Genomic DNA, 13,978 nt, shown 5'->3' on the forward strand with positions numbered 1-13,978 from the left:
ACAAATCTCGCTGCAAATACTCAGACATCTATTTCAACGTAGTCAGGCTTGAATTAACTACAGGAAACTCTTAGAGTATATTGAGGAGTGAACAAAATCATCTTCGACCACCGAATGAAACTCGTAGAGTATATTAACGCATGAACAAAATCATCTTCGACCACCGATTGCACAGTTGAGTCTTGTGTCCACGGGCTCTTAGGCATAGCTAGGAGCAGAATCTAAATACGAAACGTGACTATGCACATTGAGCGGAGGTGAGCGAAGTACGGCGGCGCATGGGAATGGGGGCTTTTGTAGGGAATATTGGTGGCCAGAGCTTAAAAAAAAAAAAAAGGAAAATTGACGGCCGTCACGCACGGCGCAAGGCACGCCGCGGGCAGCGGCCTCTGGGCAACGGGCAGCCCCCAGCAGGTCCGTGCGCCGCTTCATGTTTTTAACCCTCTGCACAGGCGGCGGCACGACGCATGCAGCGGTACAGTCCCACTACGCTTAGCCGTCCGATCTCGCTCCCTTCGTCCACATCGACGGCTCACAAAGCCCCCGCCGTACCCCCCTCATCGCAGCCGTCTCCCGCCGCCGCCATCGGACGGCGCGAACCACGACACATCCGCCTCTTTCGTCCGCTTTTAAGACTGTCGCAACCGTCCCATCGCCCGCCACGTGGTCCAGATCGACGGGTGATAGGCGACGATGCGCACCGTCGATCCGGCCGTTGCGCGTCCAGATGATGCCACGTGATCGACGCCAGAATGAGCCGACGGCGCGGATGATTCCACGTCAGCGGGGACAGAATCCGTGTAGCTCTGAGATTTCTCGCGCGAGATCGCGGCCGTTGCTTCCGGGATCGGACGGCCGGGAGCGTGCCACCTCACGAATCGCAAACCATGACAAAACACGCGATCGGGGACGGGGTGAATCCGACGGCGGAGGGAGTGCCACGTCACGGATCGGGAATCCTTCGCGACAGGCGTCCGATGGGTGGCCAACGTGGTGTCAGATCGACGGCGGGGAGGGAGGGTAATTAGAGGCATAACAGAGCATCATTAGGGCTAATCAAGGGCGCGATGCGGTTAAAGAAAAAGCATCGGACGGCGGGGAGGGGGACACGTCATCATCGTCTTCATCAAGCTGCAAAAAGACGCACATTTTTTGTGCAGGGAAGCTCTGTCTCGCTCTGTCTCTCTGAGCTGGTCTGCCGAATCCATAGCCAGGAGCTCGAAGCTTTTTACTATCGTCTCTTTCGTCACCTCCTGCAACATCGATTCTGATGCCTCCAGTTTCCCGTCACCTCATTTGATCGCAGGCCTTCGACAAAACCTCGCCAAAACTGTGAATTCTGCCGCACTCTGCGCGAAATTCTGCAGTCCATGGCGTTCGCCTTCAGGTAAAAGCTTCTCAACTTCTTCTTCTTCCCTGCAACCTCATCTCCGTTGAACTGTAGCTTTCCTTCGTCTTTCCACACCTTCCTGCATTCACATCAATCGCACATGCAGCACAGCAGTCGACGTCGGCAGCGACGGTGTAGTTTTCAGTTTCCTCCATAACTGCTGCAGACGTCAACAATCTGCTGTGTACACAGTACCCTGTCTGCCTCCCCTCTCCCCTTTCTCTCTAGAGATTCTCAGCTCTCTTTTTGCTTCTCGTTCTTTCTCTTTGTGCTCCGATCTGCCAGCTTCCTTTCCGTGCCCTGGCTTTTCTTCTCATCAGCTCCACCTCTGCTGGAATGTGAGAATTTGTGAAATTCTCATTCTCCTTCTCAAGCTCCCTTCTTCTCATTGGCCAATGCTCTCGTGAAGGCATGAATTGCTGTGCTTTTAGCTCGAAGGTCGACGTTTGTTCCTTTCGCTGCCTTATTAACTAAGCCCACATGCGTCCTCTCCGCAGCAAATGCTCCCATTTATTCTTCCGCAGCCATAACACAACGGGCGTTTCCCGAGCTTCTGGCTGAATTTGGCGAAAACTAGGCCAGTTGTGAGCTTCGCATTCGCTGGTTTTGCGGTTACGGTCGCTCCAGGTATCTATTCTTGTCACTTCGCCCCCGGCTTCAGAGGTGAACGTTGCCATCCTCGAATGCTTTCGAAAATGGGGCAACCGTTGAGGTTTCGCAGTTTGAAATCTTCCAGCGCGCGCCAGTGAGGAGCGTACTATTTTTGCAACCGTGGCTCCATCACCAGTCAGGCAAACGTCCAGCATGGGAAAATACATGAGGAAGGGCAAGGGAGTTGGGAAGATGGCAGTGATGGAGGTGTCTCAGGGCTCACAGGGAGTGAGGACTAGAGCGCGAGCCCTCGCGTTAGAGAATGACCGCAAATTGGCTCAGACAAGCAGTTCAAGCGAAAGCTTGAAACAGTCTGAGCAACCCGAATGCGATGAGTCTCACGATATTTACATGGAGTTGCGTAGCCGGAGACTGGAAAAGGTTGCGAGATGCTCACTTGGAAGGGAAGACGATGTTGCGCAGGCCGCAAAAGTGTTTCAAAAATCTCTGTCGGACTGCAGCAGGCCTTCCAACGTGAGCCATTCTGAAATGGCAGTTGAAGAGTCGTCCATACACGCGCTCCCTACCACCAGCAGAAGCAGGCCTGGCTACTCCCTTCACGCGTCTGCAGCAGTTAGCGACACCAGCCAAAGCAGGCCTGCTGAAGTTTCTTTGCAATCTTCCATGAAAGGTTCTCGGTCTACCGGCGTGATTCCCAGGAGCCGCGCTTCCACTGCTTCAGCACAGTCTAAGAGCATCTCCTCTCACTCAAGACCGCCAGGAATATTGACAAGGCATCAGAGGCATGAGCTTGCGAAACTGGTTAGCCAAGAAAGCAAGGAGTTGAATACAGAAGCAGGTCCTTCTCGTGACAACATGAACGTGGAGGTAATAGACGCATCCGGTTTGAATAGCGCTACCTTTCGCCAATTATCCTACAATGCTCTCGCCTTCATTCGAGCTTTTTACTAACTTTCGTAACGGGGGCGACGTTGCAGATGGAGCCCTGTTTTGGAGAAAGTCCAATGATCGCTGGACCATCCGGGAAAGACGACAGGTAGATGAAATTCGGTTGTGTGCAACCTCTCTTCAAATCAAGCTGTGAACGGGCAGCTTGACGTCTTTCAGTTTGCATGCTAACACAAACCGTGAATTTATTTGCAGCCGAGTGTCGCATGGACCAGACAGCCGGAGGCAAACCCGAGAAAATACTCCGGAAAGCTATACCCGAGACGTTGAAGCTCCAGGATCTACATCGAGAACACAGCCTGGACGCAGGCAGGGTAGATCTTTAAGCGCTCCACCATTCAGCAGGGCGGACGAGGCTCCATCTTCGAGAGAAATTGAGGCCTTTTTCGAGGGCGTAGAACAGCAGGACCGGAGAAGATTTATGGAACGGTGACTTTAAGCGCGCACACCCTTTGAGCTTGCTGTCTGCTTCTGCACCCTGGCGAATGTCTTTTCTCGTCGCCTCCCTAAAATTCGTCGTGTTCTTTTTGGCAGATATAATTTTGATCCTCTCACGGAGCGACCTCTTCGAGGAAGATACGAATGGGTCAGTATGTAGCCCGCATTGCGTCTCTTAGCTAAGGCAGAAAGGTGATATATGGAAAAGAACTGTCTTCCAATTCACGCTGAGTTATGCGATGCATGGAGAAAGTGTTTGCTTTGTGGGGGGAGGCCAACCTCGCATTCGCTCGTCCGCTTGCACAGAAAATTTGTGTGCAGGTTGTACACTTCTTGTTAATGTTTAGTACCTCGATGGCAAGAATTTTCGGCACGTGTGATCGTGAGCTTGACAACCGCCTGCTTGCGGGAAAGCTGCTGGTTAAAGAGGAGAAATCTAGCCACTGGCAGAGCTGCATCTTGAAACCATTTTTCCCTCCAATCAATATACCCTTTTTCTTAGCGTGAATTTTGGTGCATGCATTTCCAATTTGATCCCAAATCCTTAAAAAACAGTCTTTTGGTTGTGGGCGCCGTATGTCTTGAAATATAAGAATTAGTTCATGAACACATTGAAATAGCTGTACAACGAAATGAGTAACATGCAACAGGCATCTTTCACTCAATTCGTTCGAGCGTTGCAAAACCTGGCCGTCTAGGACTGGCTATGAGACTTCATCTAAGGGCACGTAACAATGTTAAGCTTGATGTAGTTGAAATGCATGCACATAGCTGTTTTCCCTGTTAATGATGCATGATGAAAATAATTTACCAATTTCCTTTTAGTAAAGAGAGTATCCCACAAGGGACTGATAATGCACAGTTGAGGAATGCTCTTGCAATAAGGGTGCGCTGCATTAGTGAGTACAATTCCTTAACATTTCCCACAAGGGAGTAATGGTTAAATTTTCGTTACTTGATAATGCACAGTTAAGAATGCTCTTGGAATAAAGGTGCTTTTGAATTAGTGAGTCTAATTCATTTGCATTTCCATTACTTCAAATGATATGCATAACGAAGGAATTCTCAAGCAATAAGGGCGCTTTGCAGGTTCTTTGAGGATGTAATGGTTTGTCAATGCTAGTCTTGAAAGCATTTTTGTAGTCCAGCTTTATAGAGCGTAGAAAGCATCCATACATTTGACTTGAGATGCATGCATAGTCTATTTTTTTGCACATTATCACATGCATATTTACTTATTTGGTAGAGTTTATAACTTATGATAACTTGCACAATAAAGGAATCTAAAAATTCTAGCAATGATGACACTAAAGGGTATCTAAAAGATGTAGGTCTGCAGATTCACTTTTCACTTGTTTGCTCTTTGAATCTACATCGTAAGAGTGAGTGGTAAAAGTGCCAGCACTGCATTAGTAACAGTTGTTGCTTCCTTCAAGGGCATGGGTGTCCTTGAACCTACTTCATGAAGCCAAATAATAAAAGTGCATAGCAGTACTGGCATGCATGTAGTTCTCTTTTAGGTGGGTCATGTATTTACTACAAGAAGGCTCCGCATGTGCTTTATAGACTTGTTTTCTTTCTTCATAGTTTATTTCCTGGCCTTTGAATCGATAATACCAAATTCCAGATCAATTAATGGACATGGAAATGCAGCAATCTGTTGAATCTAGTAGAAAAATTGATACTATTTATGAAAAAACAGCGATTCTAATGGACATGGAAATGCAACAATCTGTTGAATCTAGGTAGAATAATTGATACAATTTATGAAAAAACAGTGATCCTGATGAAATTTCTGAAAAACAACCATTAATATTTCACAATTTACTCAATTCTAGTTTAAGCATTGAACTGTAAACATGACCGTGTTTAGGTGAGTTGGCATGCTGTATACATCAAACATACATAGGGAACCACTAAGTAAACAGAGACTTGAGAATTCAGGTCTGAGATAACAATTCTGGGAACAATACAAATAAACGTCCTCAAAATAACCAGATCTTTCAGAAAATGCTTCAGGTCATGATTCAAAATATTGCAACTGAAATGAAATAAACAGATGCAGAAATCAGGCTATGATTATTTTCATGGTTCTGCAGCTATCTTTTCATCCCATTCAGCCTACACCCTAACCTTGCCAAGCATCACAAAACTTCTATTATGAACAGAGGGACTACATGGTGCAAGAGTTATCCAAAACTCAGATTCAAGTTAATTTCAGCAATGATAGGCAGATGTAATCCTATTTGCAGTAGTCTTTGGACCAGGTGGGATCATTAAGCAGACAGAGTTGGCCCAGGTTCTTAGGAACATATGAGTACATTATGCTCAAACGAAATTAGAATCAGATCCAATATCACATGTCACACTTGCATATGGATCTTATTCTATACACTGAAAGTCTCCTAAACGAAAGAGTGCACAGTGAAGGTATGGAATGCCAAGGACAAAAGCAAGCCCATAATGCAAGATTGATTCAAAGGTGCCTCACCATTTATGGGAATATTACCATCAATGGAGAAATGAAACTGCATGGCACAAATGACCTCACTCTGCCTACAAACCATGGAATCCCAGTGAAGCTATGGAAGGCCAAGGACAAAAGCAAGCCCATAATGCAAGATTGATTCAAAGGTGCCTCACCATTTATGGGAATATTACCATCAATGGAGAAATGAAACTGAATCACGGCACAAATGACCTCACTCTGCCTACAAACCATGGAATCCAACTCAATTGCTGCCCCTTCCAAATACTGATAAGGCTGCTGCTATTGGTACGAATATGCTGCTGCTTGCCTGCTTCTCTGCTTCACAATGGCCAGCATGTAAATGACTACTTCGTACACGTTTTAAAAGCACAGATGGAGAGACTCAAAACCGCTTGTCACTACAGCTCATAAAATATATGTACAAGTACCACTCACCTGCATAGGGTCTGAGTACTAAAAGGCAACCTCAGTGCTCCATCTGGCCATCTGCTTGGATAGGAGCTACAAAAAACAGTTTCATGCTAGAAGCATTTTTAAAAATCCTATAAAAGTTACTGGTAGCTTCCATCTAATACTTAATCATGGGGAAGTGACAAAGGATGAAAATTCTGGCTATGTCTGTAAACAGATCATTTTATTTTACCTATTGGCAATAGTCAGACAGGCTCCGTGGACAATTTGTAACAAACTCCATGGAGATCTGTTCAAAGGCCTGATCTCACAGAGAGCCTTGGCCTGTTTGGAAATCTAACAACAAGACATACGATTGTACATGTTCTGTATATTGAACCCGAAAACCATCTCTCTGGCTTCCCGAGTGCCCATCAACCATTGAAATAAGTTTGACACCTTTGGTAGCTCAGGATTTGTTGTTCCAAAAGCATACCCAGAACCACCATGTGCTTTGAACATTAATAACGAGAAGTCATTGGATTGAGATCTCAGAACAGGAAACGGCAGAACAAATGAATAGAATGCCAAACCTCTAATGTCTTTAACAATAATAAAGGTTTTTCCAGTAGACATACAAAGTTAAGGTGGGCAGGAAGCAGAACCACCATATGCTTTGAACATTAATAACGAAAAGTCATTGGATTGAGATCTCAGAACAGGAAACAGCAGAACACATGAATAGAATGCCAAACCTCTAAATGGTCTTTACCAATAATAAAGGTTTTTCCAGTAGACATACAATGGTAAGGTGGGCAGAAGCAACGCTTCATGCATCAAGATTTAAGGGGCTAGAGCTATGGCTGAAGCAGAGCCTCATGCTTCACAGCCTAGAGAATGTCCTGACTTCCAGGCCATTAGGTAGGGTAGCGTTTGAGGTGCATGGGGACACCCTTAATTCTAATATCTGAGGGATGTGACATTTGCCCCTTTCTCAAGATACTAGCTGCTTCCATGGTTCAGAATTTGCTGCTGCAATGCAATCTGAGTGGATAACTGAATCTCCTGGGAATACTAGGTAAAATTCCATCTTTGCTGCTGGCACACCAACAGAAATCAAGATCCATGTAACTCTGGCATTCAATGCACCTTTGCAGCAGAAACAAACAGGCAATTTAAACAAATGATATAATGGGAACTGTGGACAGAAACTAGTAGATGCTTCACTTCAGGAAATCAGGTCATTGCTGCAGGAGACTTTCCGCAACGAATGAAGTATCATCCTCAGTCAAATTTTTATATTTTACATGATGTTATATAAGCCTCAGAATTTCCTCTGTAAAATGCAACAGCTGCTCAGGCTTGAGGATGATTGTATCATCTCTTTTTATTGGAGCACACCCCAAATGATGTGCCTACATTGCAACGGTGGCAAGTAACAATCCCAAGGAGGCTGCATTAATGGGCAAAGCCTCGCTTGAACTTGATGGGCTTTAAGGTCAACATCAGGATGTTCAAATAACAGATGGAGGTTGCTTGCTGACTTCTGCAGCAGATGACTTTGTCCAAGGAACAATGCACAAACAAACTAGCACATGCTCATGTAGGAGATAAGCAAAACATGCGGAATAGAGCATACTAGAGCATGGTCATGAAATAGAATAGCCAAAACATGTGGTAATGATTGCACAAAATAGGCAAGCCCTGATACAAAATGTAGTGCACAACCTGCCACCAGCTAGCAGCCTATGTGCTGCCTAGATGTGGACTGTTGACACTCCTATAGGGTGCCTTTTACCTCTGTACTCCAAAGGAGCTTCAGTGGGCTGACAAGATGCTGCCCCAAAAGATCTCTTTGCTGCTCTCCTTCCAGTGAAAGGCTGCAGCCATTCTATGAGGCACAACTGAATTCCAAGGACCCTTAATGGGGGCCTTTATATAGGGCTAGATAGCCCCCAGATCTGGCTGTCCGGTCTGTAAAACAGACCGACCAGAGACCCCTGCTCCTGCCAACTGCTGTATGGCTGTCTGCCGACCCTGCTGCAGGCTGTAGGAACGACCAGTACAGGTAGGCCCAACCTGTAGGCTGTACTTGCAGTCCTTTCTGCCAATCTGTCCTTCTGGGTTGACTGCTGCAGACTGGCAGACCTACTGCCAACCACCTGCAGGCTTATAAACGGTCATCGGCCTTGCCTCTAGTCTGCCACATATGTGGGCCCTTCCTTCAGCCTGATGCAGGCTTTATTGTGCTGTCCATGAAGCAGCCTATCTTGCTGCCCCTATGGAAGCCACAGCCACATCCCTTCTTTTCTCTCTCTCTCTCTCTCTCTCTCACTCTCTCACAGATCAGCTCATGTGGCCTCTCCAAGATCCCCATACCTATTGCAGGTCATCCTCCCTTATGCCATCCTCATATGGGGGCTCACAGGTGGGGATGTGACATCCCCATCCCAACACCCCCTCTCACCAACCCATTGTGGGCTTATACCCACTCGTCAATGCAAATGTTCCATCAGCTTCAATGAAGCAGTTCTCAGGAACAATTCGGAGACGTCCTCGATCTTCAGTCCACAAAACCCACAGTTTCTCCATGTCCAGCTTCTCCTTCATGCCTCCACTGCCAGAAGAGTCTTCGTCGTCTTCAGACTTTTCATATTTCTTTTCTTGAGCTTGCATTTGCTAGGCTTGCTCTTTTGCAAGCCCTTGCCCTTGCTTTGTGCAATAAAAGCTTTATCCTTGCCACTATCTCTGTTGTAGATCTTTAAGCAATAAAAGCTTTATACTCGCTGCTGTAGATCTTTGCCCTTCACTCCTCCTGCTCCAACATAGCCCAGCTCCTCAAAAGTGAGCGGCTTTGACCTTTCCAAAGTTGTAATATACCTTTGTAAGACTAGAATAAGTCCAAAGTTGTAATGCTGGTTGTAGGTTCTGAAGCTCTTTGACAGCATATTTAACACAAGCATAGGCAATTGGACCGGGTCCACCTTTCACAAATTGTTGCCATTTGGCCCCTAACCATCTTCACTCTAGTCAGGCAGTCATGCATGGCATCTCCCTCCTCCATCCTCATGGTCAACCGTCAATTCTAGAGGCTGAGGATCCTCATATAGTTGTTTGTTTTGTATAGGCCTTCAAGATGTCCCATGTTGCTTTTGAGGTATTCACTTATTAAATATATGGAATCATGCATCTGTGGTCGTTCCAATAATCATAGACAACTTTCAGCATCCTTTTGCTCCTCACCTCATTTAGATTTACAAGTTTTACTATCTTTCCCACGTCCTGGGGTTTCAGCTCCTCTGCTGTTGTCACCGTCCATACCTTCCTTGACACCACGTAGTTCCATAGCTTCATCTTCTAGAACAGGTAATTATCTCCATCCAGCTTGCCCCCCTCTCCGAAGTTTGGGAATGCATCCATGAAGGCATTGAAATGAAGAGCTTGGAATATATCAAACACCAAAGATGCAATACATACAAACTCTCTAGTCCCCTCTACCAAGTTCCGTGAAGGCATTGAAATAAAGGTCTTGTGAATAGAGCTAACACCCAAGATGCAATGGATCCAAACTCTGCAGTCCTTACTTGACAAAGGCACACATATCTGAATCTTGGTTGCCTTCCTTCTCGCAAAGATACCTATCCTTCAGATGTTGGAGTCAAGCTTGAATTCTGACTCTTGAATTGTTGAAATAAAGGTCTTGTGAATAGAGGTAACACCCAAGCTGCAATGGATCCAAACTCTGCAGTCCTTACTTTACAAAGGCGCACATATCTGAATCTCGGTTGCCTTCCTTCTCACAAAGATACCTATCCTTCAGATGTTGGAGTCAAGCTCAAATTCTGACTCTTGAATTGAGGTCACTTTTCTTTCACATAAAGGTCCTCTCTTCCAGCACGCAGCATGCGCTTTTGAGTCTCAAGGCTCTGATACCATGTTAAAATAATAGATGGAAGTTGCTTGCTGTAGCCAACACTCCTACAGCGGAAGACTATGCCCAGGAATCACACAATGCACAAACAAATCTCACTCCGCCTCATGTGCACCCAAGTATTACTGAATTAACGCATAGATACAAACTAGAACATGTGCATGAAGTAGAATAGCCAAAATGTGTAGAATAATTGGACAAAATAGGCAAACTCTGATACAAAATGTAGTGCACAACCTAGCCTTTGTGCTGCCTCGATATGGACTGTTGACATTCGCATAGGCTGCCTTCTACCTCCACAGAGGACCTCCAATCTTGTCAACCTGTGCACTCCAAAGGAACTTCAGTGTACTGCAAGATGACGCCACAACAGACCCCTTGCTGTCCTCGTTCCAGTGAAAGGTTACAGATAAACTATGAGGCACAACTAAATGCCGAGACCCTGCCAATGGAGGCCTTTATATAGGCTTTCTGGCCTCCATATCTGGCCGACCAGTCTGTAAAACAGATCAACCAGCCCATGTCCTGCCGACTGCTGTATGGCTGTCTGCGGATCCTGCTGCAGTTTGTACAAGAGACCAGCCAAGGTAGGCCTGACTCTGTAGAATGTGCCTGCAGTCTGCCATGGCAAACTGGCAGTCCTTTCTGCCGACCTGTCCTCCTGGGTTGACTGCCCAGTGTGCTGCTGCAGACTGGCAGTCCTTCTCCGACCACTTGCAGGCCTACAAATGGCCATCTGCCCTGCCATATGCAGGGCTTCTTCTGCCTTGATTCTGCCCCACATGTGGTTCCTTCAGCCTGATGCAGGCTTTATTGTGCTGCCCATGTAGCAGCCCATGCTGCTGCACACATGGCAGCCACAGCCACAGCCCTTCCTTCTCTCTCTCTCTCTCTCTCTCTCTCTCTCTCTCTCTCTCTCTCTCTGAGGTCAACCCATGTAGCCTCTCCAAGATCCCCATACCTATATCCTTACTCCATATGGGGGCTCCCAGGTGCGGAGGTGACTCCCTATCCAACACAGGTTCATTGTTTTTCTGATTCCAATAGCATGATGGCCGAAGCCTTGCTTGAGTTGCTAGGCTTCAAAGTCAACATCATGTTCAGTATACTTCTGATTTCAATAGCATGAGTAGTCGAAATATTCTTAGGTTCTTGGATGATGGAGGGGGAAGACCTTCAGGACGAAAGAGGAGACTTCACTGCAACGGTCTGTGACACTTGCTACAAGAAGATTGTGGAGCATAGAGATGTGGCCTCTGTGGAGATTTCAGTTCTATCACATACAGTTTTCCTAGAGGGCATCCCCAAAAGATCCAAAGTCACGAGACTGAAGATTCAGTTATGCGACCAATTCAAGAATTGGTGTCATAGACTAGGGAAACACTTAGCGACGAGGATGCTATAAAGACTCTGGAGGACTGCAACAGGCCCAGAGAGGTTGGTACCAGAGGATCAACGACTACATCACAAGGATCTATCTCAGTCAAAGTCTGTCGAATACCTACCTATTCCTCATTTCAAAGAGGGACGAGAATGGTGGTCATCGTTGGTGTGATCACCAATGTGACTCCTCAAAAGTCATGTGAATAAATACCACTTATCAAGCAAGTACTTCTTAAAAGGAGTTCAAGTGACATCATTACTCTGTGAGTTTGTCCGGCTCAAACGACCTGTGGACACAATGGCGACCTGAGAGAGAGAGAGAGAGAGAGAGAGAGAGAGAGAGAGAGGAAGGAAGAGAGGGAGAGAGATTGAACTTCCATGCCAGTGCACCGAGGAGCTGACTTAAGACGAGCGCATCAAGATTACCATCTGGACGAAAGAAGAGTGGGTCTTCTGATCGTCGGCAGCAAACGCGCCTACAAAGGCTCTGGATGGGCATCTGTTTATTAAGTGAAACGGCTGGTGATACTTTATCTTGAGGGGTACACCCAACTATTACATATACAATGTTATGCTCTCACACAAATTTTTTGGACACCTATCTCCCATATACGAGTAGCTTGACCAGTATCTGATGATTATATATGATTATATACGAGTAGCTTGACCCGTCTAGAATGATTAGTGACCCACCTTCATCGAATCTCATGTTGGGGTTTAGGCTTTATTTTTAAATCTTAATATTAGAATGTTTTTTAGAAAATTTTCAAATTGGATCTTGTTAGCATATATTTTAGTTGGAAAAAATATTTTTCGTAGGAGAGAGAGAGAGAGAGAGATATATATATATATATATATATAGACAGATATAGATACAGATATCTATATATATCTATATCTAGATATGTGTGTATGTGTGTAGTCCTTCGAAGTAAGCATCGCACCGTCTAGTGTCCGACAACTTTGCAGGAGTGGTGTGATACTTACTTCGAAAGACGAAGCTACTCATCCTTACAGGGATACCTGATTAATAAGGCTGAGGATGAGGGCATGAAGACCACTTGCAGGTTTCTGTTCGAGTTCATCAGACTAAAGAAAAGCGTAGGCTATGTGTCAAGGCGATACAACCAATTGCAAGCGGTGAACAGAAGCTGTCTCCACTGCAAGCTCGGCCCCCATCTCTACATGCTCTACCATTGGTTGATGTCAGGATGGGTGCCTTGGTCAGGTGCACTACCTTCTTCAAGCAGAGTCAGGCCATCGGGAACTCAATAGGGTGAGTAGGACGACAGCCAGCAACAACAACATTTGGATGAACAAGGAGGAATGGGTGAGCAGGGGCATGAGCAGGAAAAGGAGCATGAACAAGAGCAAGAACAGCAGGAACAGGAGTAGGAGTAAGAGCATGAAGACTAGCTTACTGAGTAGCAAGAGGGAGAAAAGAGGTTGGAGGGGAACAACAATGAGGGCACATCTGAGCCAAAATAGGATAACTCGAAGGGGAACGGCGATGAGGGCACTTTCGAGGGGCAAAAGTAGGATAACCCGAAGGGGAACACCCGACAGGGCACCTTCGAGGACAAGGAAATGGAGGAGGGCAAGGAGACAATAGAACATGAAGAAATGCCTAGGGAGTAGGAAGTTCGAGCAGGTGATGTAGGTCCTTCACACCAAGCCGAGCAATAGGGAGGTAGCTCATCACTCACTCCGCTTACTCTGCCTCCACCTCCTTTACCTCTTCAGAGCCTCGCGTTTGTAGAACCATTTCCCTCGAAACCTGCTTCTTGCAAAGGATGATCATAAGGACCGAGCTGCCACAGAGAGTCAGTGGTAGGTGCTCAGGGAGAATATGGTCCATGTAACGCAGGCCCTCAATTATCTAGCCAACCACTAGATCCCTCCCCAAGTACTCCAGCACAACTTATTTTTACAAGAAAAGTACCAAGAGGAAGTTACAAGATTTTTCGAAGAGCAGACTGTCAACCTTTGCTAAGCGGAGGAGGATTTGATGGCCGAGTGCAAGTCACTGCAGGAGTGGTTAGAGGGCAAGCAGGCAGTTTACGATGAGTTAATTTAGGCTCACTCGTAGTTGCAGCAGGCACACATTGAGATGCAAACAAACTACGGTAACCTTAGTGTGGCCCATCTGAAGGATATCTCAAGCAAGGCCCAAGCAAACGTTGTCACTATTGTCGAGAGAAATGTAAAACTGCAACATGCCCTGCAGTGCTTTTGCAGAAAAAGGTCTTGGAGGATCGGCAGTAGCAGGTACGTTGAGATGAGCTTGAGGCTCTAGAGTAAGAAAATGCGCACCTAAAGGAGGCAGCCGCAGAAGGGTAGGCATTAAAGGAGGAGAACGTGAAAGTACAGGCCAAGTTGGACAGATATCAATAGC

General features: G+C 46.1%; 1 protein-coding gene across 1 annotated transcript; it reads left to right on the forward strand.

Annotated features, from left to right (window-relative positions):
* Positions 1–1,193: 1,193 nt before the first annotated feature.
* Positions 1,194–3,987, forward strand: LOC147898192 (uncharacterized). The gene is made up of 5 exons (XM_087379453.1): positions 1,194–1,387; positions 1,888–2,869; positions 2,980–3,038; positions 3,146–3,379; positions 3,485–3,987. The coding sequence occupies exons 2-5, from the start codon at positions 2,195–2,197 to the stop codon at positions 3,546–3,548; spliced, it is 1,032 nt and encodes a 343-aa protein (XP_087235579.1). The 5' UTR covers positions 1,194–1,387; positions 1,888–2,194; the 3' UTR covers positions 3,549–3,987.
* The last annotated feature ends 9,991 nt before the right edge of the window (positions 3,988–13,978 follow it).

The sequence above is a fragment of the Dipteris shenzhenensis genome, chromosome 9 (genome assembly GCF_047967505.1).
Source record: "Dipteris shenzhenensis isolate YYH24624 ecotype China chromosome 9, Dip_SZ_1.0, whole genome shotgun sequence".
In the NCBI taxonomy this organism is placed as follows: Eukaryota; Viridiplantae; Streptophyta; class Polypodiopsida; order Gleicheniales; family Dipteridaceae; genus Dipteris; species Dipteris shenzhenensis.